The sequence below is a fragment of the Microcaecilia unicolor genome, chromosome 14 (genome assembly GCF_901765095.1).
Source record: "Microcaecilia unicolor chromosome 14, aMicUni1.1, whole genome shotgun sequence".
In the NCBI taxonomy this organism is placed as follows: Eukaryota; Metazoa; Chordata; class Amphibia; order Gymnophiona; family Siphonopidae; genus Microcaecilia; species Microcaecilia unicolor.
The window spans coordinates 13,802,541-13,830,531 of NC_044044.1; the positions used below are offsets into that span (position 1 = coordinate 13,802,541).

General features: G+C 47.5%; 1 protein-coding gene across 3 annotated transcripts in view; it reads left to right on the plus strand.

Moving 5' to 3' along the window:
- The window catches only part of EPO (erythropoietin), a 142,852-nt gene that overhangs the window by 52,861 nt on the left and 62,000 nt on the right, over positions 1 to 27,991 (plus strand). For all 3 annotated transcript variants that reach the window (XM_030187277.1, XM_030187276.1, XM_030187275.1), the window contains exon 2: positions 22,370 to 22,500. In XM_030187277.1, coding sequence (XP_030043137.1) covers positions 22,370 to 22,500 — 131 coding nt within the window. The remainder of the gene's footprint in view (positions 1 to 22,369; positions 22,501 to 27,991) is intronic.

The following is a 27,991-nucleotide window of genomic DNA, read 5'->3' on the forward strand; positions in this document are numbered from 1 at the left end:
GAAGGGTGCCCAGAGAAACCATCCTGAACTTTTCTTAAACCAGAAATTTGTTCAGGGCCCTTAGGTCTAGGATGGGACGCATCCCCCCTGCAGCCAGTCAAAAGCCCGTCCCTTGCTTTTCCTGGGGAGCAGAATGGGCCTTAGTCGCACGCTGTTGATGAGAACGAGCACGCTGGGGTTGAGCCTGGACAGGCTGCCGAGAAGCAGAAGTGTACCTACGCCTAGAACAGGTATAGGGGAGCACTCCTCCTTCTGCCAAAAAACCTCCTAGATGAGGAGGCAGTAGCAGAAGGTGTCTGGTGGGAGAAATAATCCATAGCATCATTATGCTTCTTGATTTGATCAACTAGATCCTCAGCAAAAAGATTGTCCCCCCGGCAAGGAACATTCGCCATCCGCTGCTGGACAGAATGATCCAGGTCAGAGACACGCAGCCATGAGAGTCTGCGCATCACTATACCTTGAGCAGCAATCCTTGATGTCACGTCAAAAGTGTCAAAAGCACCCCTGGCCAGGAACTTGCGACATGCCTTCTGCTGCCTGACCACCTGGAGAAAAGGCTCGGCCAGCTCCGTAGGGAGTGCATCAACCAAGCTGGACAGTTGACGTATCGAGTCCCGCAAGTGTATGCTCGTGAAGAGCTGGTATGACTGGATCTTGGCAGCGAGCATAGCGGCCTGATACGTCTTCCTCCCAAAAGAATTAAGAGTCCTAGCTTCTCTGCCTGGGGGCGCCAAAGCATAGTCTCTAGTACTCCTGGCTCGCTTGAGAACGGAGTCCACCACCATGGAATTGTGGGGTAACTGAGACCTCATCAACCCAGGTTCACCGTGGATCCGATACTGGGATTCAGCTTTTTTCGGGACCACAGGGCCAGACAGAGGGGCTGACCAGTTTCGCATAAGGACTTCCTTCAGTACCTTATGCAGAGGAACTGTCACAGCCTCTTTAGGTGGAGAAGAATAGTCCAAGATCTCGAGCATCTCAGTCCTGGGCTCATCCTCAACCTCCACAGGGAAGGGAATAGCCGTAGCCATTTCCCGGACAAAAGAGGAAAAGGACAGACTCTCTGGTGAAGATAGTCTCCTTTCTATCGGAGGGAAAGGATCAGAGGGAATCCCAAAGGACTTATCAGAAGAGAAGTACCTGGGATCCTCATCTGACTCCCAGGAATGCTCTTGCTCAGTGTCGGATAAAACCTGAGTTAAGGTGCTTCGACACTGGACCTGACTCGACGCCGAAGAGCGGTGTCCTCTATGGCGATGTTGAGAGGTCGATGACCGGTCTGACTGCGGCGAAGCTCCCTCCACCGATGTCGAAGCTGAGTCGACCTGTGTGACAGCCGACGTCGATGCCGCATGCGGCATTGTGGTCGGGGACCTCACCACAGGCGAAGGGCCAGACACCGCTGCAGCAGATGGTACAAAAGGTGCAAGCACCCCCGACACTGAAGCTGACTGTCGTAGCAGTCCCTCCAGAAGTTCTGGAAGCAAGGCCCGAATGTGCTCCTCGAGAGCCGCCATCGGAGAAGGCTGTGGGGTCGGTGGGATAGGCAGTGTCAGAATCCGTGGAGGCTCGGGAGCAGGTACTGGCTTGCTAGGAGACCGACACACCGGCACCTTCTGTATCGAAGGGGAACAATCCTCTCGGTGCCGACGCTTCTCGGGTGCCGACTCTCTCGATGTCCCGGAGCTCCCAGTACTGTGTGTCGAAGGAGAATGATGACGGTGCTTCTTCGCCTTCGCTCGACGCCCGTCACTGAGACTCCTCGGTACCGATGAGGAGGACGTGGAATCCTCACATCTCCTCGGGGCCGGGTCCGACAAAGGTCGATCCCGGGGGGCCTGCATAACAAGAGGCCTCGAGGCAGGTGGAGACCCACTCGACGCCTCACTGCTCCCAGCGCGAGTTGGTCTCTCAGCAGCCATTACCTTTCTTCCCGACGTTGATGTCGTACCGATGTCGAAGGACCGGACTGAGCCCCAAAATGTTTTTCTCGTTGGGCTTCTCGAGATGCTTGAGTCTGTTTCTTCATACGAAGATACAGACTACAAGCGGCTGGGCTATGGTCGGGCCCAAGGCACTGGATACACCAGGCGTGGGTATCGGTACCTGAGATAGTCCGTTTGCACCACGTACAACGGTTGAAGCCGCTGGGTATCTTCGATGACATGGAAGGGAAAACGACTTCGGCGAAATCAAACGACGTGATTGTGCCTTGAAAAGAAAAAAGGGGCACAAAAGATAGGGAAGAACCCAGCCGTGCGGCCTGAAAATCGGCCGCGTCGAAAAAGAAACCTTATAAAAAGGCGTTAAAACCTAGAAAAATATGTGAATTGTTTTGTTTTTTTTTTAAATAAAATGAGGGAAAAAGAAAAAGAAAAGTTAGCGGACTCGTCGTCAAGACTCTTTCTCCTGGGCCAAAAGCGAAGAGCAGTATAGAAACGCTGTCTCTCTACCACAGACAAGAAAAATCTGAGGAAGCACGCTCACGTGACGAGCGTGCAGGAAGTCATCCGCACATGCGAGGTGCATGCAATTCACACGCTAGAAGAATCTAACAAAACTTTGATTTATTTTGCTGGCAAAATGCCGATTCCTGGGCCAACGCGGACGTCGACCCACATGAGAACAAGCAGTCTGCTTGTCCTCGGAGAACTTCAGGTTCTTAACAGTATACAATCATTTAAAAAACCAAGACAGTCTCTTGGAAAGCAAAAAAACAGAGAATCTTATTCAAGATCTAATTTTAACAAACTTCTAAAAAGATAGGTTTTTATATTTTTCTTGAGAATAAGAAAAAATATAACTGAGCAGCAAAACAATTAATAAAATCACTCCAGGACCTCGATTCTTGATCCTTGTCAGATCTTGGACATACATAAAACGCTTAGGAGGCTGACATTAAGTAGTTCTACCTTCAATGATGTCAAAGAAGGTAAGGCAACACTCAGTCCAATACCACTTTTGTCCTCAGTTTCTGAACAATGGATAAGGCACCTCACCAGAAGGAGTTCCTGAGGATGTCTCATAGATGCATTCCTCTGTCCTCAATGAACTAGAATTCTAGAGAACAACAGGAAAAACCATGAATAACTAAAATTAATTAGTGACAATAAAGGAAATGATTAGCCACCCTAGGAACTGCCTAAACTCACGATTGCGGTCATAGGAGATTGCTACTGGGATATACGTATACATGTTTCAGTTGAGATCAATCATATGGTATTGAAATATAGCAAGGGGATTCATCCCTTAAATCCATATCTGACTGCATATTGGGATGAATTCTACATGTAGCACAGAAGCGAAGATACTTACCTGTAGCAGGTATTCTCCGAGGACAGCAGGCCATTCATTCTCACATGTGGGTGATGTCATCCAAATCACTCAATGCAGAATATAAAAAAGCTAATATCGCCTTAAGACCATGTGCAGCATCCACACTGCATATGTGTGAGTGCCTTCCTGCATGCCGTGGGAGGCAGGACCAACAGTACAACACTATAGCATGGAAACAACTCCAAGGGGAGGTGGGATGGTATGTGAGAATGAATGGTCTGCTGTCCTTGGAGAAAGGGTATGATACATACCTGTAGCAGTTGTTCTCCGAGGACAGCAGGCTGATTGTTCTCACGACTGGGTGACGTCCGCGGCAGCCCCCACCAACCGGAAATAAGCTTCGCGGGACGGTCAGCACGCAGGGCACGCCCACCGCGCATGCGCGGCCGTCTTCCCGCCCGTGCGCGACCGCTCCCGCCAGTTGAATGACTAGCAAAAAATATGAAACACACAACTCCAAAGGGGAGGAGGGAGGGAAGGTGAGAACAATCAGCCTGCTGTCCTCGGAGAACAACTGCTACAGGTATGTATCATACCCTTTCTCCGAGGACAAGCAGGCTGCTTGTTCTCACGACTGGGGTATCCCTAGCTCTCAGGCTCACTCAAAACAAGAACCCAGGTCAATTGAACCTCGCAACGGCGAGGGTATAACAGAAATTGACCTACGAAGAACAACTAACTGAGAGTGCAGCCTGACCAGAATAAATTCGGGTCCTGGAGGGTGGAGTTGGATTTACACCCCAAACAGATTCTGCAGCACCGACTGCCCGAACCGACTGTCGCGTCGGGTATCCTGCTGGAGGCAGTAATGAGATGTGAATGTGTGGACAGATGACCACGTCGCAGCCTTGCAGATCTCTTCAATAGTGGCTGACTTCAAGTGGGCCACTGACGCTGCCATGGCTCTGACACTATGAGCCGTGACATGACCCTCAAGAGTCAGCCCAGCCTGGGCGTAAGTGAAGGAAATGCAATCTGCTAGCCAATTAGAGATGGTGCGTTTCCCGACAGCGACCCCTAGCCTGTTAGGGTCGAAAGAAACAAACAATTGGGCGGACTGTCTGTTGGGCTGTGTCCGCTCCAAGTAGAAGGCCAATGCTCTCTTGCAGTCCAATGTGTGCAACTGACGTTCAGCAGGGCGGGTATGCGGCCTGGGGAAGAATGTTGGCAAGACAATTGACTGGTTAAGATGGAACTCCGACACCACCTTCGGCAGGAACTTTGGGTGGGTGCGGAGCACTACTCTGTTGTGATGAAATTTGGTATATGGAGCATGAGCTACTAGGGCTTGAAGCTCACTGACCCTACGAGCTGAAGTAACTGCCACCAAGAAAATGACCTTCCAGGTCAAGTACTTCAGATGGCAGGTATTCAGTGGCTCAAAAGGAGGTTTCATCAGCTGGGTGAGGACGACGTTGAGATCCCATGACACAGCAGGAGGCTTGATAGGGGGCTTTGACAAAAGCAAGCCTCTCATGAATCGAACGACTAAAGGCTCTCCAGAGATGGCTTTTCCTTCCACACGATAATGGTAAGCACTAATCGCACTAAGGTGATTCCTTACTGAGTTGGTCTTGAGGCCAGACTCTGATAAGTGCAGAAGGTATTCAAGCAGGTTCTGTGCAGGGCAAGAACGAGGTTCTAGGGCCATGCTCTCACACCACACGACAAACCTCCTCCACTTGAAAAAGTAACTCTTTTTAGTGGAATCCTTTCTAGAGGCAAGCAAGACCCGGGAGACACCCTCAGACAGACCCAGCGCAGTGAAGTCTACGCCCTCAACATCCAGGCCGTGAGAGCCAGAGACTGAAGGTTGGGGTGCAGCAACGCTCCGTCGTTCTGCGAAATGAGAGTCGGAAAACACTCCAATCTCCACGGTTCTTCGGAGGACAACTCCAGAAGAAGAGGGAACCAGATCTGACGGGGCCAAAAGGGCGCGATCAGAATCATGGTGCCGCGGTCTTGCTTGAGCTTCAGTAAGGTCTTCCCCACCAAAGGTATGGGAGGATAAGCATACAGGAGGCCGGTCCCCCAATGGAGGAGAAAGGCATCCGACGCTAGCCTGCCGTGTGCCTGAAGTCTGGAACAGAACAGAGGCAGCTTGTGGTTGGTCTGAGAGGCGAAAAGGTCCACCGAGGGGGTGCCCCACGCTCGGAAGATCTTGCGTACCACTCTGGCATGGAGCGACCACTCGTGCGGTTGCATGACTCTGCTCAGTCTGTCGGCCAGACTGTTGTTTACGCCTGCCAGGTACGTGGCTTGGAGGAGCATGCCGAACCGACACGCCCAACGCCACATCCCGACGGCCTCCTGGCACAGGGGGCGAGATCCGGTGCCCCCCTGCTTGTTGACGTAATACATTGCAACCTGATTGTCTGTCCGAATTTGGATAATTTGACAGGACAGCCGATCTCTGAAAGCCTTCAGTGCGTTCCAGATCGCTCGGAGCTCCAGGAGGTTGATCTGCAGATCCTTTTCCTGGAGGGACCACAGACCCTGAGTGTGGAGCCCATCGACATGGGCTCCCCACCCCAGGCGAGATGCATCCGTCGTCAGCACTTTCGTGGGCTGCGGAATTTGGAATGGGCGTCCCAGGGTCAAATTGGTCCGGATGGTCCACCAGAGCAGTGAAGTGCGGCAACTGGTGGAGAGGCGGATGACATCTTCTAGATTCCCGGTGGCCTGGAACCACTGGGAAGCTAGGGTCCATTGAGCAGATCTCATGTGAAGACGAGCCATGGGAGTCACATGAACTGTGGAGGCCATATGACCTAGAAGTCTCAACATCTGCCGAGCTGTGATCTGCTGAGACGCTCTGGTCTGCGAAGCCAGGGTCAAGAGATTGGTGGCCCTCGCTTCGGGAAGGTAGGCCTGAGCTGTCTGGGAATTCAGCAGCGCTCCTATGAATTCCAGAGACTGAGTTGGCTGGAGATGGGACTTTGGGTAATTTATCACAAACCCCAGCAGCTCCAGAAGTTGGATAGTGCACTGCATGGACCGGAGGGCTCCTGCCTCCGAGGTGTTCTTGACCAGCCAATCGTCGAGATATGGGAACACGTGCACTCCCAGCTTGCGTAGATAGGCCGCTACCACCACGAGGCACTTGGTAAACACTCGTGGGGCAGAGGCGAGCCCAAAGGGCAGCACACAATACTGAAAGTGCCGTGCGCCCAGTCGGAATCTGAGATACTGCCTGTGAGCTGGCAGTATCGGGATGTGAGTGTATGCGTCCTTTAAATCCAGGGAACATAGCCAATCGTTTTTCTGAATCATTGGCAGAAGGGTGCCCAAGGAAAGCATCCTGAACTTTTCTTTGACCAGGAATTTGTTCAGGCCTCTCAGGTCTAGGATGGGACGCATCCCCCCTGTTTTCTTTTCCACAAGGAAGTACCTGGAATAGAATCCCTGCCCTTCCTGCCCGGGTGGTACGGGCTCGACCGCATTGGCGCTGAGAAGGGCGGAGAGTTCCTCTGCAAGTACCTGCTTGTGATGGGAGCTGAAAGACTGAGCTCCCGGAGGACAATTTGGAGGCAGGGAGGCCAAATTCAGGGCGTATCCGCACCGCACTATTTGGAGAACCCACTGGTCGGAGGTTATGAGAGGCCACCTTTGGTGAAAAAATTTTAACCTCCCTCCGACCGGCAGATCGTCCGGTACGGACACTTGTAGGGCGGCTATGTTCCCGTGGATCCAGTCAAAAGCCCGTCCCCGGCTTTTGCTGTGGAGGCGCAGGGGGCTGCTTAGGCGCACGCTGTTGACGAGAACGAGCGCGCTGGGGCTGTCCCTGTGCCTGACGAGGCCTTCGGGCCGGCTGGTTGTACCTACGCTTTGCAAAAGAATAGGGTGCAGCCTGCCGTGCCCGGGAAAAACGCCCACCCGTGGGGGCGGGTGCTGAAGGCGCCCGGTGGGAGAGCTTGTCGAGAGCGGTTTCCCGCTGATGCAGTTGGTCCACCATCTGCTCGACCTTCTCACCGAAAATGTTATCCCCCCGGCAAGGGACGTCAGCCAGTCTCTGCTGGGTGCGGTTGTCCAGGTCAGAGGCACGCAGCCATGAGAGCCTGCGCATCACTATACCTTGGGCCGCAGCACGAGATGCCACGTCACAGGTGTCAAAAATCCCCCTGGACAGGAACTTTCTGCACGCCTTCAGCTGCCTGACCACCTCCTGATAAGGCCTGGACTGCTCCGGCGGGAGCTTATCGACCAGGTCCGCCAGCTGTTGCACATTGGTCCGCATGTGGATGCTCATATAGAGCAGGTAAGATTGGATGCGGGTCACGAGCATGGAGGATTGGTAGGCCTTCCTCCCAAATGAGTCCAGAGTGCGAGACTCCCGCCCCAGGGGCGCCGAGGCGGTATCCCTCGAACTCCGTGCCCTCTTGAGAGCAGAATCCACGACCGCTGAGTCATGGGGCAACTGGGGCCGCATGAGCTCTGGGTCAGAGTGGATCCTGTACTGGGACTCTGCTTTCTTGGGAATGGTGGGATTAGTTAGTGGTCGCACCCAGTTCCGGAGCAGCGTCTCCTTCAGGACATTGTGCAGCGGTACCGTGGAGGACTCTCTAGGTGGTGATGGATAGTCGAGGACCTCGAGCATCTCGGCCCTCGGCTCTTCCACAGAGACCACGGGAAAGGGAATGCTTATAGACATATCCCGCACAAAGGAGGCAAAGGAGAGACTCTCAGGAGGTGAGAGCTTCCTCTCCGGTGACGGCGTGGGGTCCGAGGGAAGGCCTGTAGACTCCTCGGAGGAGAAATATCTCGGGTCCTCCTCTTCCCCCCACGAGTCCTCGTCCTCGGTATCGGACATTAGCTCATGTAGCTGAGTCCGGTACCGGGCCCGGCTCGACGTCGAGGCACCAAGGTCTCGGTGTCGTCGAGCGGTGGACTCCCGCGCCGGCGGGGACGGAGCTCCCTCCATCGACGTCGACGGGGACTCCACCTGCGTGGCTGTCGAGACCGGCACCGCAAGCGGCGGCGGTGTCGACTGCCCCGGCGCCGGGCTAGAGCTCGCCGGCGCCACAGTCATCGGCGCCGAGGGCGCAAGCACCCCCGGCGCCGGCACAGCCTGGCGCATCAGCCCTTCCAGGATCCCCGGAAGGATGGCTCTGAGGCACTCGTCCAGGCCCGCTGCCGGGAAAGGCGGTGGGGCCGGTAAGGGTGTCGGTGCCGGAAGCTGCTGGGGGCCAGGAGATGGCACCGAGGTGCCGGAACCCCGACGCGTCGGTACCTCCACCACCGACGGAGATCTCTCCTCTCTGCGATGACGCTTCGGCGTCGACTCCTCTTCAGGGTGCACCGAGGGCTCCCGGTGACGGCGCTTCTTGTCTTTTTTCCGGTGCACGTCACCGGTGCCGGAGGGCATGGAGGAGGAGGAGGTCGATCCCCCTCGGTCTCGGGGTACCGGGTCCGACAGGGTTCGGTCCCGTGGCTCACGAGTTGAGGGAGTGACCGGGGCCGACTGCCCACGCGGTCTCTCTACCCCACTCTCGCCGGCGGACCGGCGGGCCGACGGGACCTGTTCTCCTGGGGTCGCTGCCATCGGTGCCGATGTCTCGGGCATCGATACCGGTACCGAAGAACCGGTCTTCGATACCGATGCCGTCGAGGTCGACGTCGAGGGGCCGGCGCAAGTTCCAAAAAGACGGTCCCGCAGAACTTGCCTCGCAACCTGAGTCCGTTTCCGGAGACCGAGACACAAAACGCACGACTTGAGATTGTGCTCCGGCCCGAGGCACTGGAGGCACCAAGCGTGGGTGTCGGTCTGCGAGATCGGCCGGCCGCAGCGACCACACTTTTTAAATCCACTCGGGACCTTCGAGGACATCGACGGAAAAATCGCGTCGGCGAAGTCAAAGTCGGCAATGGTGGCTAAAATCACACCACGAAAATTGTAACCGACCGAGCGGCCACTAGGCCGCAACGAGGCGTCCCCGCTAGAAAGCGAGGGAAAAGAAGGAGCGCGTGCTCCACACGCGCAAAATTCTTTTTTTTTTTTTTTTTTTTTAATAAAAGAGAAAGAAGAAAGAGAAGAGGCCGAACAGGCCAAAAGCGACGATCCGCGTAAACGCGGTCGAAAAAATCCGGCGGCTGAAACGAGAGAGAGGGGAAAACACAACTCTCTCAGTCGCGGAAAAAAAGTAACTGGCGGGAGCGGTCGCGCACGGGCGGGAAGACGGCCGCGCATGCGCGGTGGGCGTGCCCTGCGTGCTGACCGTCCCGCGAAGCTTATTTCCGGTTGGTGGGGGCTGCCGCGGACGTCACCCAGTCGTGAGAACAAGCAGCCTGCTTGTCCTCGGAGAATACCTGCTACAGGTAAGTATCTTTGCTTTCTCTGAGGACAAGCAGGCTATATATATATATATTTTTTTTTTTAGATTTGCTCACATCTTTTTCAGTAGTAGCTCAAGGTGAGTTACATTCAGGTACACTGGGTATTTCTCTGTCCTAGAGGGCTCACAATCTGTTTGTACCTGAGGCAATGGAGGGTTAAGTGACTTGCCCAAGATCACAAGGAGCAGCAGTGGGATTTGAACTGGCCACCTCTGGATTGCAAGACCAGTGCTCTAACCACTAGGCCACTACAAGGCTCACTTGAAAACAACAACCATTGGTCAATTGGACCTCACAACAGAGAGGGCAAAATAGTAATTAATGTGAAACTATATACAACTGTGTGAGAGTGCAGCCTGGAGCAGAACAAAATGGGCCTAGAGGGATGGAGTTGTATTCTAGACCCCACACAAATTCTGCAGCACTATCTGTCCAAACCGACCATTTCGTCGGGTGTCCTGCTCAAGCCAGTAATGAGATGTGAATGTGTGGACTGAAGACCACATTGCAGCCTAGCATTTTTCTTCAATGGAGGCTGATCTCAAGTGGGCTACCGATGCTGCCATGGCTATGACGTTATGAGCTTTGACATAAGCAAATGAAATAAAATCTGCTAGCCAATTAGAAATGATGTGTTTCCCCGATGGCAAGTTTCATCCTGTTGGGATCAAAAGAAACAAAAAGCAGGGTGGACTGTCTGTAGGGTCTAGTCTGCTCCAAGTAAAAGGCCAATGATTGCTTGCAGTCCAAGGTGTGTGGTGCGCTTTCACCAGGATGGGCATGAAATTTGGGAAAAAATAAAGGAAGGACAATTAACTGCATCAGATGGCACTCCAACACCACCTTAGACAAGAACTTAGAGGCAAAGAACTACTCTATTGTGATGGAACTAAGTTTAAGGCGAATCCACTACTAGGACCTGAAGCTCATTGACCCTGCCAGCTGAAGTAACAGCAACCAAAAAAGACCTTTCAGGTCTTCCACATTGAGCCTGCAAATAGGTGGGAAAATGTGGGATACAAATGCAATAAATAAATAATAATAAGTACTTCAGATGATAGGAATTGAATGGTTCAAAAGGAGCTTTCATCAGCTGGGTGAGGACAACGTTGAGGTCCCATGACACAGGTGGAGGTATGACAGAGAGCTTTGTCAAAAGCAAACCTCTCATGAAGCAAACTAGAGGTTGTCCAGAGATGGGATTACCCTCTGCATGATGATGGTAAGCACTAATTGTGTTAAGGCAAGTCCTTACAGAGACCAGACTCATACAGTATAGCAGGTATTCAAGCAGGGTCTGTGTAGGGCAAGAAAGGGGATCTAGGGACTTGCCCTCACACGAGACGGCAAACCTCCTCCATCTGAAAGAGTAACACCTCTTAGTGGAATCTTTTCTGGAAGCCAGTAAGACATTGGAGACACCCTCAGGAAGATGCAAGGAAGTAAATTCTAAGCTCTCAACAGGCTGTGAGGTCCAGAGACTGAAGGTTGGTATGTAGAAGAGATCCTCATTCTACATGATGAGGGTCAGAAAACACTCCAATCTCCAAGGTTCTTCAAAGGATAACTCCAGAAGAAGAGGGAAACAGATCTGCCTGGGCCAGTATGGAGTGATCAGGATCATGGTTCCTTGGTCTTGCTTGAGTTTCAGCAGTCTTCTCCACAAGAGGGATGGGAGGATAAACATACAGAAGACCAGTCCCCCAGTGAAGGAGAAAGGCATCCAATGCTAGCCTGTTGTGGGCCTAGAGCCCAGAATAGTATTAAGGGACTTTGTGATTGAACTGAGAGGCAAAGAGATCCACTGAGGGGGTGCCCCACATACGGAAGATCTTATGAGCAACACCCATGCTGAGTGACCACCCATGCGGTTGCCTGACCCTGCTCAGTCTGTCAGCCAGGCTGTTGGATTTGCATGCCTGGTAAGTGGCTTTGAGGCGGATCCCATGCTTGACTGCTCTTTGCCACATCCAGATGGCCTCCTGACACAGTGGGTGTAATCTGTTGCCTCCCTGCTCTTTGGTGTAGAACATTGCAACCTGATTGTCTGTTTGAATGAGCACAATTTGGTTGAACAGCCGATCTCTGACCGGAGTTCCAATGGGAAGCTAGGATCCACTATGCAGTTCTCATTTGAAAACCTGCCATGGGTGTGACATGGACAGTGAAGGCAATGTGGCCTAACAACCTCAACATCTTCTGAGCTGCTGGCTTGCTAGGACCTGAGCAGCAACAAAGACAAGAGTGTCCGCCCTCAGCACAGGGAGAAAAGCCCACACCTACTGCATGTCTAGCAGGGATCCACTGAGCTCCAATTGCTGAAATGGATGAAAATGAAGCCCTAGTAGCTCTAACACCCGAATAGTTCTCTGCATGGACTCCTGAGCACTGTCCTTCGATGTGCCCTTCACTAAACAATCATCCAGATAGGGGAACACATGGACTCCCAGTCTGCTTAGCGATGCTGTGACTACTGCAAGGCATTTGGTGAAAACCCTGGCAGCCAACACGAGGCCAAAAGGCAACAGGCGGTACTGGAAGTTATGTTTCCCTAGTCAAAATCGAAGATATTTCCTGTGACTTGGAATATCAGGATGTGAGTGTAAGCGTCCTTTAAGTCCAGAGAGCATAGCCAATAGTTTTCCTGAATCAGGGGGAGAAGGGTGCTCAAGAAAACCATCCTGAACTTTTCTTTGACCAGAAATTTGTTCTGGGTCCTTAGGACTAGGATGGGTCATATCCCCCCTGTTTTCTTTGGCACAAGGAAGTACCTGGAATAAAATCCCTTCCCTTCTTCCTCTGGTGGAACGGGTTTAACCGCATGGGCCTTTAGAAGGGCAGACAGTTCCTCTGCAAGTACCTGCTTGTGCCAAGAGCTGAAGTGAGACATTCTTGATGGACAATTTGGTGGTTGATTGCAATGGAGGGCGTAACCAAAAGGGAATATTTGAAGAACTCACCAGTTGGGAGTTTACAAGGGGCCACTTTTCCTGGAAAAAAATTCAGCCTCCCTACAACAGGCAGGCCATTCGAGATGGTCACTTTTATTGCAGCTGTGCTCTGTTGGAGCCAGTTATAAGCTTGTCCTTGGCTTCAACTGGGCAGCTGGCTGAGCCTAGGGTGCACACTGTTGATGAGAACAAGCATGCTGGGAGTGAGCCTGCTGAGGCTGGTGAGAAGAAGGAGCATGCCTATGCCTCTGAGAGTTTAGGGACTCATCTTCAACTTGCCCAAAAACTTCCTGGATGAGGAGGAAGTTGCAGAAGACGTCCAGCAAGAGAGAGTATAAATGGTGTCAGTGTGTCTCTTGATGAGGTCAGTGACCTCCTCCACCTTGTCTCCAAAAAGGTTATCCCTCCAGCACGTGGCATCTGCCAACCTCTTCTGGACTGCCGGGTCCAAGTCAGAGACACGCAGCTAAGAGAGCCCGCGTATCATTATAATCTGGGCAGAAGTCCTGGATGCCACATCCTGGTCAAGAACTTTCAACACGCCTTCTGCTGCTTCACCAACTGGCAAAGAGATTTGGCCTGCTCCTCTGGGGGAGAATCTGCCAAATAAGACATACTGAATGCCAAGTTCCACAACTATAGGTTCATATAGAGCTGGTAAGATTGAATATGGGAGATGAGCATAGAGACCTGATACATCTTCTGCCCAAAAGAATCCAGGGTTCTTGCGTCTCTGCCAGTGGGTGCTGAAGCATATTCTCTGGAACTCCTGGCTCTTTTGAGCGCGGATTCCACCACCAAGGAGGCAACTGGGGCCTATCAAACCCAGGGGAGCCCTGGATCTGATACACTGTGTCAATATTTTTGGGTAGGACAGGGAACGACAGAGGGGACTCCCAGCTCTTCACCTGAATGCCCCATAGGATCTTGCGAAATGGGACTGTCATAACCTCTCTAGGAGGTGAATTGTAGTCCAGAACCTTGAACTTCTCATCCCTTGGTTCATCCTCCGTCAATAAACGATTTGTGAGCACAGAAGTTGAGTTGGGGCTTACCGGCAGGACACAAGTTTGGAGAGCTGACATCTTTCTCCATTACCCTCCCGGGAATCTCAGTGGCATCTGATGTCACCAGTGGGAGCCTTCCCTGATTTCTCCATATAACATTGTGCTGCTCCTGCAATGCGGCTGCAGGTCATAGCTAAAGGGGTGTGCCCTAAGGGGCACACTAGGCCCCTTGGGAGTCTCTTAGAGTGACAGGAAGTATTTGGGCGATCTAGAAAGGTTTGTAACTCCTTACATCATAAGATCTGGTAAGATTGATTTGTTTTTCTTAAATCTTTTTGAATATGGGGGAAAAGAGGAAAAACAAGGCAGAGGTTGTTACAGCGTAGACACCCAAAGTGACCGGACCCATGGTTAGACATCTTATTGCCGGCCCCCTACTGCAGGGTGTGCCAGGGAATGTATCCTTGGAAGGGGCATCCCTGAGTTCTTCTGTCAGACCTCCACCGCCTCAGCCTTGTCTCCCTCAGGAGCTAATGAGGCTCAGAGCCCTAGTAATGGACCTGATTCTCAGTGGCTGTTAGCTTTTCCTAAAGCAGTTGTATTTCCATCTGATTTGGCAACACCACTTCCTGTTGTGGATAAAAACATAACTCTTAAGGACATATGGGCAGTGGTATCTCGGTCTGAGACTCTACTAAATGAAGTAGTTCCACAGCTTTGTGAATTTTCTTTACAATCTGTCCTTAAATTTAAGGAGATGGACAATACCGTTGAACAGTTATCTTCTCAATTTCAATTTGTTGAGAATAAGATGTCCTTTCTTCAAACTACCAATCTTTCTGCTATTAAGGATAGCCTCTACCTTCATCATAAGATGGAGGCATTTGAAAATTGTCCAAAACACGGCAGCAAAACTGATATTCAAGAAGTCGAAATATGAAAGAGCTGCTCCACTGATCAAAATACTATACTGGCTATCAATCAAGGCAAGGTTAATCTTCAAAGCTAGCACCCTCATTTACAACATACTACTTGGCATGTCCCCTGATTACATGCTAGATATGATCAAACTATCCCCAAGAAATGCAAGAGCAGAAACTACAGGCTATCTACTCCTCCATCTACCCAATTGCAGAAACATAACCTACAAAAGCATATACATGGTGGGATTTAGTTACCTGGGGTGCAAGTGGTGAAACTCAATACCAAAGGTCATAAGAGGCATCGCCAACTACCTTCAATTCAGAAAAGAACTGAAAACCTACCTCTTCAAAACAATTCTACAGCTAACTACACCCACAAAAGAATTGAAAACCTACCTCAAAATTTCCAAACCCAATTACATAAACTATCGACGTCCTTTCTAAAAGATATCAATGTCCTTCTGTAAACAATAATTGTAATTTTCACCTAACTGTAAATTGTAAGCCACTTTTATTTATTTAGATTTTTGCTCACAACTTTTTCAGTAGTAACTCAAGGTGAGTTACATTAAGGTACAGTGGATATTTCTCTGTCCCAGGAGGGCTCACAATCTAAGTTGTACCTGAGGCAATGGAGGATTAAGTGACTTGCCCAAGATCACAAGGAGCAGCAGTGGGATTTGAACTGGCCACCTCTGAATTGCAAGACTGGTGCTCTAACCACTAGGCCACTCCTCTGAACTGAAACCTCATTTGGATAACAGTGGGACATAAGAATGCATAAATAAATAAATAAATAAATAAGACCCATTCAAGTTTTCCATGATCTGCTGCGATCAACACAATTGCAAAGGAAATTTTTCTTAGCTCTTAGAGAGCGGGTTCTCTCTAAGGGAGCTACTTTTTTCTTGTGTTGTCCCTGTAAGTGTACTATCACCTGTCAGGGAAAGTAATATATATTTTTTGATCCTTTGCAATTGGAAAAGTTTCTTTTGGATAATTATTGAAAGGGGTTGGGGTATATAAAGGAGTTCAATTGCTGTTTATAGCCCTTGACGTACAAGATACATTCGTACTAAATTATAGATTCTTTGTAAATGAAGTTCGGCTTCTCTTCCCTTGATGTGGGCTAATTGAATTTGATGTATTTTCCTTTATATTTTTCATATCTGAATTCTTTCTATTAATTTCCTTTGGTATTATGGGAAACTGTAATGTTCATAAAAATTAAAAAAATAAATAATTCAGAATGGCTGTCGCCATTTCCCTGACTAAAGATGGAAAAGAAAGGCTTTCAAGTGGAGATTTTCTTCTTTCCTCAGGAGGGGCAGGGTCAGATGGGATACCATTGGACTCCTCCTCCGAGACATACCATGGATCCTTATAAGACTCCCATGAATGCTCCTTATCGGTGTCGGCAAAGAACTCATGGGAGGGCTAAGACTGAGCCTGCCTCGATACAGAGCAGCCATTTCCTTGAGATGGACATTGAGGTATTGGCTCCACTGTCAACTCCGGTGAAACTTCCTCCACCGACTTTGAAGGGGTGCCAGCACAGGTGGCTATCAACACCAGAGCCACACGCAGTATTGGCATCGGAGACCTCACTGAAGGCTGACCTGTGCATCGGCACCTCTTGTATGGAGGGGAAGCGGTCCTCCCGGTGCCAATGCTTTTTGGGGACCAGGGGTTCCCTCGGTGCCATGGTGCTCCTAGCATCATGACTCCATGCTTCTTGGCCTTTGCCCAATGTTGGTCATTGACACTCCTCAGTGCTGATGAGGACAACGTTGAATCCTCATGTTGTCTTGGGATCAGGCCCGATGCTGCATATCAGTCGGTATTGAGCCAGGTAGAGACCCACTCAATGCACGTCCACTCCCAGTATCAGAGACAGGCCTCACAGCCATATGGACCAATGCACCTGATGCCGATGTAGTTCTCAACATTGATGCCAACACCATCGAAGATTCGGATCAGACTCCTAAAAATTTATCTCGTTGAGCCTGTCTGGCCAGCTGGGTTTTTTCTTCATATGATGACACAGAACACAGCTGGAAGAGGTATGATCAGGCCCCCAAACACCGAAGACACCAGGAATGTGTTTTATTACCAGAGATGGTCCTATTGCACTGGGTACAGTGCTTAAAGCCACTGGGAATCTTTGATGACATGGAATGGAAAACAGCCGTAGCCAAATTAAACGGCTCTATGGTGCCTAAAAAAAGGGGCAAAGCACTCGACAAAATTAGAGGGATAAGTCCTGACCGAAGCTCAGGCCTAAGAGGGCCTAATGAGCACAAAAAACAAACAAACAAGGAAACTTAAAAGTGGGGAAAATCTATCTACAAAATAAGGCAAAAAACAGGAGAAAAATTTCCCTAGGAAGGCACAATATGCTCTGAAAAAGACCACTCGTGCACTAGACGTTGTATCCTCTCCTCACAATGGATGAGAAGAGACTGATGGTACTGAATGCTCGTGGTGAGTGGGAAGGCACTCGCGCATGGGGACGCTGCGCATGTTCTTAAAGTGGTGTTAGCTTTTATATGCTTCACACTGGTCGAGATGGATGACATCACCCACATGTGAGAATATGGCCTGCTTGTCCTCGAAGAAATTACATTACATTACAAACTCGCAGATGACACAAAATTATTACAAATTATTAAGGGGAGAATTCATGATTCATGGTTGGATGGGCCACTGTGGTGGTGGCTGTGTCACTCATAGGTATTTATTTATACTGGGCCTGCACCGTGTTACCTGCAATGGCAGATGGTGCGGTTCCTCCCACAGTGCAATAACTTTCTGCCCTGTACAGTAAATGCAGGGCATGCCAAGCCCCCCCCCCCCTTCAGGGGTTCTACACATGCAAACAGTGGCTTTCCAAAAATCGCTATGTGCATGTGTATCTAGTCTATACAAATACATGGTGCCACTTACACGCCTAGATGCTTCTAAAACAAGGGCCTTATATTGTTTAATATTTTCAATGATCCTGTTTCTTTAGCTTTGGCATTGTGAATATCATTCAAAGAAAATTAAAGAATAATGATAAAATTGTCCTTCCTGTGAATATTTCTGCAATAAGTATATCATTAAACATTAGGAATGGTTTTTTCCTATAGTAAAGTAGGAAAGAATGCCAAGGATGGACTGCCCCGAAGAGTAAGATGTACAGGCATAACTGAGATATAAATTTACAACATTTTATAAGTGAAAAACAAAAAAGCCTCATGAAAGAAACAATAAAAAATGATATTTAGATTTTTTTTGGTGCTTCCAAAAGGATGTAGATACAGTGGAGGCAGTATTAGTACAATTTTCAAGCTGAAAAGCAAAGTTGCTTACTTGTAATGGAGATTCTCTGTAGATGACAGAGAAATGCAACCACATCTGAGGGATGTCTAAAAAGATCTCTCTGAGCATGTGTGGGAATTCCCACGCTGCCTCGGTCTCCTTCCTCTCCTTGGTCCTTAATAGAGTGTAAAGATTGTTGAGTAGGATTTTTTTTCTGAGGGGATGGGGAGATGGTGAGTGAGGCTGAATTTCCCTGTCCTCTATGGAAAACCCCTGTTACAGGTAAGCAATTTTGCTTTCTCCATAGACTTACCAGGGAAATGCAGGCACATTCTGAGATGAGTCCCTACCTGAGGTTCATTTGAATTTTTATTTGACTTAGCAACCCAGAAATATACAGTGGGTGGAGATACAAGTCACACAAGAATCGAGTTGTAAGCAGGCAAAGAGGTTGCAAAGGACTGCTTGTCCAAACGCCACATCCTGTGCTGACAAATGATCCAGGTAGTAATGCTTGTCAAAGATGAGGACTTAAGCCCATGTGGCTGCTTTATAAGTATCTGCAATGGAGGCTGCCCTGAGATTTGCTACAGAGGCCGCTTTTGCTCGAATTGATATGGATCAATGCACCCAGGTGGCAGAAGGCAATATCGTCATAGATCCAGTTTGATAATGTTCACTTGGAGGCAGTGAGGGAGCCAGAGAGTCTGGAGAGCTGCCCGTCAGCTGAATTGTTTCAATCTTAGAGGATTGCTGAGGCGGAACTGGAGAGGGTTCATTTACCTGTAGGATGACAATGCTGTCCCTAACAAAATATTGTAGACGTTGGATTAGGGCAGAATTAGTTGCACCCTCAGGAGCATAGGCTGACTGACCTGGGCTGCTGGACTGAGTAGTGGCATGGGACTTTGTTGTTTCAAAGGTGAAATACCTGGAGCAGGACTATGAGAAGCAACGTGCCTCTGTAATGGTGGCAAGCTGTGCTTGGAGTGGATTTTCCCTTGCCTCCATGCATGTCACTAGAATCTTGATAAGCATTTCTCTTGTCAGGATTATGGTTTGCTGACTTATTAGAAGAATGCTTTTTCTTTTCTTTGTGTTTACTTGGTTGATTTATTGTAATGATTTCTGAAGTATTTATAAACACAGAGGGAGGAAGAGGGGTGGATTGTGAATCCCAATTATGCAGGGCTTGAAATCCAATAGCTTACAATATGCAAGATATTAGCTTGCTTTGCGGTTATTGTGCAGGCAATAGCATTATTTTCTGATAGGACTGTGCCTTTAAGCTGAGAAGAAGGCTAAGGTACTGATGGGAAACTGCCAATGGGAGCACTGCTGTGATGCTAGAGAATCTGAGAAGCTATTGTTGAAAAAATTGTGGGAGGTTGTTCTGACTGAGAGATTTGAGGGCCTCTTTTATCAAGCCGCTCTAGCGACTCCTGGTACAGTAATGCTGACAAAGCCCATTCACTTTGAATGGGCTTCATTGGCGTTGCTGCATGGGAACCGCTAGCATGGCTTGATAAAAGAGGTCCTGAGTTTGGCTTACATCTATTGTTTTGCTATTTGATAAGATAATTCTATAAAACATTTTTTGTGTGTAAATGGGCTCTTATACATTAGGTCACAACTAAAAGTACATGTGGTGCATACTTGTACAGTACACAGGGGTGAAGCATGGGCAAAATAGTTATTTATGTGTATACTGTGCAGATATTTTTCTCAAGCAGCCATCCCTTCCGTGTATGCATGATTTCTGCAAGATTTGTATTAATATTTTTTAAAGACACAGAAATGTCTATGTGTCTTTATAAAATATACTAAAAATAGGAGTCTTTCTGCCCTATTGATCTAGGCACCCTGATATAAAACTCTTTGGAGTCCAAGATGATGTAAGTAGTAAAAAAAAAAAAAGGAATATAGAGGTAGGTGGAAACATGATGAGTAATTCCTTAATCTAGGCACTCACATTTAGGCATATGAAATGCATGTAAATGTTTACAATAATGGCATATATGCACATACATGTACTGTATACATAAATATGTAAATGCAAAAATTCTACCTATGCGTTATTCTGCGTATACCTGTTTAAATTATATAGTGTGTATTTGCAAGGGGTCATACACAGGGGCGGAGCATGGGGAAGACATATGCAGGACTCCCACTTACAGATGTACCTTACAGAATACAATGCATGCAGGCATTCACACTTACGCTGGCTGTATAGTTGGCATAAGTTCAGGTGCCTAGATGCATGAATACCAGGTTACACTACTGTTTCTATAATGGAACCTAGGTGCTTACATTCCTTTATAGAATAGGGCCCTTCCATGCACCCTATAGGAGTAATTCTATATAGGAGTTAACATTTCTGCTCCCATTATGCACATAAATGTTTAAAATAATGACACATGTAAATACCAAAATTCCACCTAAGTACTATTTTGTAAATATGTGTTAACTTATGTAGTGCATATTTGCATGTGAGGAATACACATGGATGAAACTCTCACTTATGCATATACTTTACAAAATACTGGAAGTTATACTATGTATCTCCAACACTTAGGAGCTGACACTTAGAGCTGCTCTAGGGCTAGTATAAATGTTTTATTTATTTTATTTATTTGTTACATTTGTATCCCACATTTTCCCACCTATTTGCAGGCTCAATGTGGCTTACATAGTACCGTAAAGGCGTTCGCCATCTCCGGTAGAGAAACAAAATACAAAGTGATGTTGTGGTCGAATAAGGTTAATGTGTGATAGACACATTGGGGAATCATAGAAGAGTTATACATTGTCCAATTACAAGCTTTGATTTCGTTGTGTTGCAGGGTTTAAGCACTTAAATGATCACATGTAAGTGAATATGCATGTATATACCCAGTTTGATAGTGGATATTTATTATTGAAATCTCCCTACTTTGTTTTGATAGTATATACCCAGTTACCCAGCGCCCTGTTGTACAACTGTCTTGCACATGGGATAGTAACATAACATAGTAACATAGTAAATGACGCATTGACTATATCTTTTCCACCTGAGAGCATAAGAATGCCTGGTGGACAGTTTTCTGGCAGCTATCAGTATGCCCTGAATAGGTGATGGCAGTCCTGGACTACCACTACACACTGCTCAAATGCCATGCTCTAAGGGCTAGAAACTTCAGACTGGGATGAAGGAGCCAGCCCTCACCTTGAGTGATTAATATTGGAAACATCTGGAGTCTGCAGAAGGGCAGAGCTAGCAGCTTTTTTAAAGGAGGGAAACCAGTTTAGATAAGGCCAATATGGCATTATGCAAATCATGGTGCTTGATTGCTATTGAAATCAATGTTGTCTCTAAGCTACGCAGGAGTCCTCAAACTGCATTCCTGCCAGTTGCAGTGGTGTTTCAACATTGACTTTTCAATTATAAGTGGCAGGCAGATCCCTTGGGAGCCCTGCAGAATCTGCTTGTCCCTCACAAATAAAAACACAATACTGAAGCTCCATCTCCCACAAGCAGGATGTGGCCTCTAGAAGTAAACACAGCAATCAGGGTAAGGGATCTTACCAGAGAACTATAACGAGAAAATATAATTTCCCTCTATTAGTAATACCACTCTGTGTACCCAAGTATAGCATTAGTTTTCCCCAAGTACTTTGTCACACTGAAACCAGAGATTTCAGTTATTCACTTCTTGACCCTTCAAGTTTCTGTATCTCAAATGCAGGTATGAGATTTGATTTTTTTTAAGTTATAATTGCCATACCTTTGGTCATTTTTATAATTTCTAAGGTAATTTTTCATCTTTTCTACCTCCTCTGGTATATCTAATTTGTTGGAACTTTTCATATTATCTACAGACATTTTCCATTCTAGATCTTGTTCGATGTAGAGCTATTGAAGAGGACAGGACCTAGCAAGATCATTCTGGCACCCTGATGGTTGTGCTCCCTTTACTCGCATGAACCGCCAGTGACTACCACTCTCATTCAGTTATAAATTTTCTTCCAACTCCCAGACTGGCTAGCTTTCTTGTCAGTCTTCAATGTGCACAGTAACAGTGACAATAGCTTTACAAAACTCCAGACAGGCCATAATCCCATCTCCCCACCACCATTCTGGTCACTTTATTAATGAAATCAGTTACCTTTAGATAACTTTTCCACAAATGATCCTGTAACCCATTGGCTTCAAAGTGTTTCCGTTGCTGTGTCTACTACTAATGTCTATCACTGTAGTCTTATACTTCTGTTTGTTCTCACTCTTATGAAGAAAGATGTTCTTCTGTATTCACTTGGTATGTCTCCTGTTTCAAATGATAAGAAGAACAGAGCTATAAAAAGAGACTAATTGTTATTGCAATCAAGGGCACAAAAAATGTGAGCCAGAGGTCACTGGGCTTCTTTTTTTCTGTGGCACATATTTGAATAATACTGGATAAATATGCAATGAGGATTGACAATCAATTACTTTACATCTTTATTTGTTCTTCATGCTATTCTTTTTGACTAGGACTTTTTGCTCTACTGTTGATGTTGTTCGGATATACAAAACCACTGGACTCTCTCCCTCTTCACCCTCATTGTAATAGCACAGTCATGGAAGGATTTGCGAAAGAAGCTAAAGAGCTGCACAGTGCAATGGTATGTGAATAATAAAACAATATGTATATCTATAAATATATATACCTGTAGCTGATGGTGGTTTTGCAGTTTCCTGTTACCCATTTGTTAACTCCAGAGATTTTGCTCAGGCAATAATTCAGAGTCTATTTTTATATTTAAATGCTATTACCTTTCTTGAAATGTGTTAAGACAGAGACAGCAGGAGGATGGCATTAATGTTATTCCGTCTTCTAATTTTGATTTATCTGGATTTTTTTGAATCATCTTAGCATAATATTGATACTCATGCCACACTCCTGCTTACTTTTTTCTTTGAAAGTGATAAGCTGCTAATAATGAAATATTACTTTAAGAAAAAGGAACTCTTATTCTGTGGCCAAAACGTGATGATTTTTCCCAGATATAGCTCAATCTACTCTACACAGCTGCATAGGAAAGTTTTTTTTTTCAGCTGAAGATTAGGGCATTGCAATCTGTGGATCTTTTTTCTTTAATTCCTCTGTAGTGGTTTAGTAATTTACCCCTCCCAGCTTGAGGATTTTTTGACCAAGAAAGGGGTATACAGTAGTTTGTGATTAATGCTTTGGATGGGGGGTTAAGATGGGGGTCTAATATATACAGTAGAACTTCATTATAAGCGACTTCTAGGGGCCTGATAAAAATCATCCCTTATATCTGAGGCCCCTTACATCAACTGTACATAATTTAACTTGTTTACTCAATCACAGCTCACAGCCTACTGTTGTTAATAACAAAATGTACAGTATATATAAATACAAAGAAGTTTAACAACACTTACATTTCAGTTAGAATAGTCCAAATAGTGCAACTGTGGTGTCAGTCTCTTACACATGTGGTTCAATGAAGCCTTCGGACTGTGAAAAAGGGTCTCTTATAACTGGAAGTCCACTATAACCAAACTGAAATACATGGGATGTCCTATTCTCTCAGCTGGGACTAAAAATTTAGTCCACTACATCCGAATGTCCCTTATAACGAAGGTCTACTGTATTATACCAAGATTTAAGTGAAACTAGTTGTTCGTTAAGTTTATTTTTTATTATAATGTCCTATATGATAAGTTACTTATTTTTCTCCCGTGATGTGGGCTGATGGATAAAGCAAAGATACTTACCTGTGGCTGGTGTTCTCCGAGGACAGCAGGCCAACTATTCTCACATGTGGGTGATTTCATCCTGACAGGGCTTGGTGCAGATGCTGACTAGCTTACAGTGTAGAAAACTTTCTAGCAGCGTACCACTTGCACATGTGCTGGTGCCTTCCTGCCTAACGTGGGAGTGGTAGTCCTCCAGTCAGGTGAAAATCAAAAAACCCAAACTAAATACAACTCCTAGGGGAAGTGAGAGGGTATGTGAGAATAGCCGGCCTGCTGTCCTTGGAGAACACCAGCTACAGGTAAGTATCTTTGCTTTCTCTCTGGCAAGCAGGCCTTCCTATTCTCACATGTGGGAATCCCTAGCTACCAGGCTCACTGAAAACAAGAAAGCTAGGATAATTGTGAGACCAAAACTTGAATCAATCTGAAACTATATACATACTAACTGTGGAGGTGCTGCCTGGAACAGAATAAAACAGGGCCTAGGAATGTGGAGTTCTAGACACGTAACAAATTCTGCAGAACTGCCTGTCTGAACTGATTGTCGCACTGGGTGTCCTGATCCAAACAGTAGTAGGAAGTGAATGTGTGGACTGAAGACAACCTTGCAAATCTCCACTATGGAGGCTGATCTCAAGTGGGCTATCGAAGCAGCCACGGCTCTGACATTGTGAACTGTGACATGACCCTCAAGAGTCAGCCCAGCCTGGGTATAAGTAAAGGAGATGCAATCTGCTATTCAGTTTGAAAGTGTGCATTTGCTGATGGCCAACCCCAACCTATTGCGGTCAAAAGAAACAAAAAGCTGGGTGGACTGCCTATGGGCATTAGTCCGCTCCAGATAGAAGGTTAAGGCTCATTTGCAGTCTAAGGTATGCAGTACACTTTCACCAGGATGAACATGAAATCTTTGGAAAAATATTGGAAGAATAATTGACTGGTTAAGATGAAACTCTGACACTACCTTAGGAAGGAACTTAGGGTGCATACAAAGGACTACTCTGTTGTGACGGCACATAATATACGATGGATGAGCTACCAGGGCCTGGAGCTCACTGACTCTGCGAGCTGAAGTGACCACCACCAGAAACACTTTTCCAGGTCAAAAACTTAAGATGGCAGATATCCAGAGGCTCAAAAGCTTTCATCAGCTGGGTGAGGGCAGCATTGAGATCCCATGATGCAACGGGTGGTTTGGTAAGGGGCTTTGTCAGCAACAAACCTCTCATGAAGCGAACAACTAAAGGCTTTACATAGATGGACTCACCTCCTACACAATGATAAAAAGCGTCAATTGCACTGACATTGACCCTTACAGAGTTGATTTTCAAACTGAGTCTGGTTTGAAAGGTGCAGGAGGTATTCAAGCAGTTTTTGTGTAGGGCATGAAAAGGGATTTAAGGCCTTGCCCTCACACCAGATGGCAAACCTTCTCTTTTTAAAAGAGAAACGTCTCTTAGTTGAATCTTTCCTGGAAGCCAGTAAAATACGGGAGACTTCCTCAGGCAATCTGAGGGACCCAAATTCTATGCTTTCAACATCCAAGACATGAGGGCCAGAGATTGGAGGCTGGGATGTAGAAGGGATCCTGTGTTCCGCTTGATTAGGGTTGGAAAACAGTCTAATCTCCACTGATCTTCGGAGGACAACTCCAAAAGAAGAAGGAACCAGATCTGCCACGGCCAGTAGGGAGCGACCAGAATCATGGTGCCCCAATCTTGCCTGAGTTGCAGCAAAATCTCTATGACAGGAATGGGAAGATATGCATCTAGAAGACCCTGACCCCAATTCAGGAGAAAGGCATCTGATATTAGTCTGCTGTGTGACCCAAACCTGGAGCAGAACTGAGGGACCTTGTTGTTGAGATTCACTGAGGGGGTTCCCCACTCTCAGAAGATCTTCCGGGCTACACCCATGTGAAGAGACCACTTGTGCGGTTGCAGTATCTTGCTCAATCTGTCTGCCAGGTAGTTCTTGCCAGTAGGTAAATGGCATAGAGGTCCATGCCGTGAAGTAGGGCCCACTGCCACTTACCCACTGCTTCCTGACACAAGGGGTAGGATCCTGTACTCCCCTGCTTGTAGACATAGAACATCGCAACCTGGTTGGCTGTTTGAATGAGAGCAATGTCTGATTGAGAACAATTTGGTTCTGGGGCCAATCTCTGAAAGACTTTCGAGCATTCCAAATAGCCCTGCGTTCAAGGAGATTGAATTGAAACTGAACCTTATGAGCTCTCTAACCCAAGTTGGATGCATCTGTAGTCAACATCTTCTGAGGTGGTGGAATTTGGAATGGAAGTCCCAGAGTCAAATTGGACTGGATTATCCACCAGAGAAGGGTGTGAACCAGCTCAAGTGGCAGCAAATGACATCTATTAGGTTCCCTGTCACCTGAGACCACTGGGATGCTAAGGCCCATTGGACTGCTCTCAAATGAAGCCGTGCCATTAGCACGACATATACTGTGGAGGCCATGTGGCCCATCAATCTCAACATCTGTCGAGCTGAAACCTGATGGTTGTTGCGGACCTGCGAGGCCAGCATTACCAAGATATCCAATCTTGCTTGAGGAAGGAAGGCCCAAGCCTGTATAATAACTAGCAGGGCTCCTACGTATTTCAATTGGCAAACTGGTTGAAGGTGGGACTTGGGATAATTTATGACAAACCCCAGCACTACTAGCTCCTGTATAGTCATCTGCATTGACTTCATGGCTCCCTCTTGAGATGTGCTCTTGACCAGCCAATCGTCCAGGTAGGGAAACACATGCACCCTCAGTCTGCAAAGGTATGCTGCGTTTATCTCCAGATACTTGGTAAAAACTCTGGGGGCAGATGCCAGGCCAAATGGCAGAACACAGTACTGGTAGTGGTGTTTCCCCACTTGAAATCTGAGATACCTCCTGTGACTTGGAAGTAACAAAATGTGGGTATAGGCATCCTTTAAGTCCAGAGAAAATAGCCCTGAGTCACTTGAGCTGAGCAAGCAGCAGGCTGGTACCTAAGCCTTTGAGAGTAGTAGGGCCAACGCTTCTATCCAGTTGAAAATCTTCTTGTTGAAGAAGATGCAGATGAAGGATACTAAGAGACAGTGTGGATAGTATCCATATGTTTCTTAATGAGGCCAGCGGTCTCTTCCACTTTCTCTCCAAATAAGTTGTCCCATCAGCACAGCACATCCAGCACAGCACATCTTGAGCAGCCTGTTCAAGGGCAGAGACATGCGTCAAGAGAGTCTACGCATCTCCACACCCATAGCAGAGAGTCTGGATGGAACATCAAAAGTGTTATAGGCGCCCTTGGCCAGATAATGCCTACACTCCATCTGCTTGTTGGCCAACTGGTGAAGCTCAGCAGCCTGCTCCAAAGGGAGAAAGTTTGCTAGACTAAGTGTACTGTGTATCAGAGACTCCAAGTACACAGTCATGCATAGCTGGTAGGACTGGATGCAGGAACGAACATCAAGGCCTGAAAAGTCTTCTTCCCAAATGAATCCAAAGTTCTGGCCTCTCACCCTCTGGGCACCAAGGCATAAGACCCAGAGCTCTTAGCCCATTTGAGAGTGGATTTGACCACCATGGAGTTGTGGGGCAACTGTGCCTTACTGAATCCGGAAGCCTTCTGGATATGGTACTGCGTATCCACCTTCTTGGGCATGACCTGCACTCTGAGGGGATATTCCCAGTTCTTCAACAGTGCGTCCTTAAGGATAGGGTGCAATGGCACAATGACCTCTTTCTTAGGAGGAGACTTATAGCCCAGAACTGATAGCATCTCTGCCCGGGCTCTTTTTCCGTCTCCAACTTACATGGGACAGTCGCAGCCATCTCCTGCACAAAACTGGTGAAAAAGATTGGAGATTTTTCATCTCTCCTGAGGAGGTGAAGGTTCAGATGGGATTCTATATGACTCTTCCTAGGAGAAGTAATGTGAATCCTCATCTGAGTTCCATAAGCTGTCTTAATCAGACCCCTCCTCATACTGAGGATCAGGGTATTTAGTCTGAACTGGCCTCAACATCCAAAGAGCCTTAAGGTTCATTTCTTCCCTCAGACTCTGAGGAAGTTTCCTTCCCTGATGTAGGAGGCGGCACTGCATGCCCAGACATTGACTCCGACACCTTGTGAGATGTCGGCGTTAAGGACCTAAGTGCCAGAATCGATGGAGCCTCGAAGAGGGCCTGGTGCTGTTCCACTTGGGGAACAAGCACCCTTGTTGTCAAACCAGGAACTCCCTGCAACTGTGCCAAGTCCTCTCAGAGCAATCTCAGGAACCGCTCACCAATGGTAGGCACTGGCAAAGGCTTGGGAGCTGGGGAAAAGGCAGTCTGAGAAGGCATTGGCGCCAAATCAGTGGCAGGGACCTGGCTGCTCGATGACAGGCATACCTGT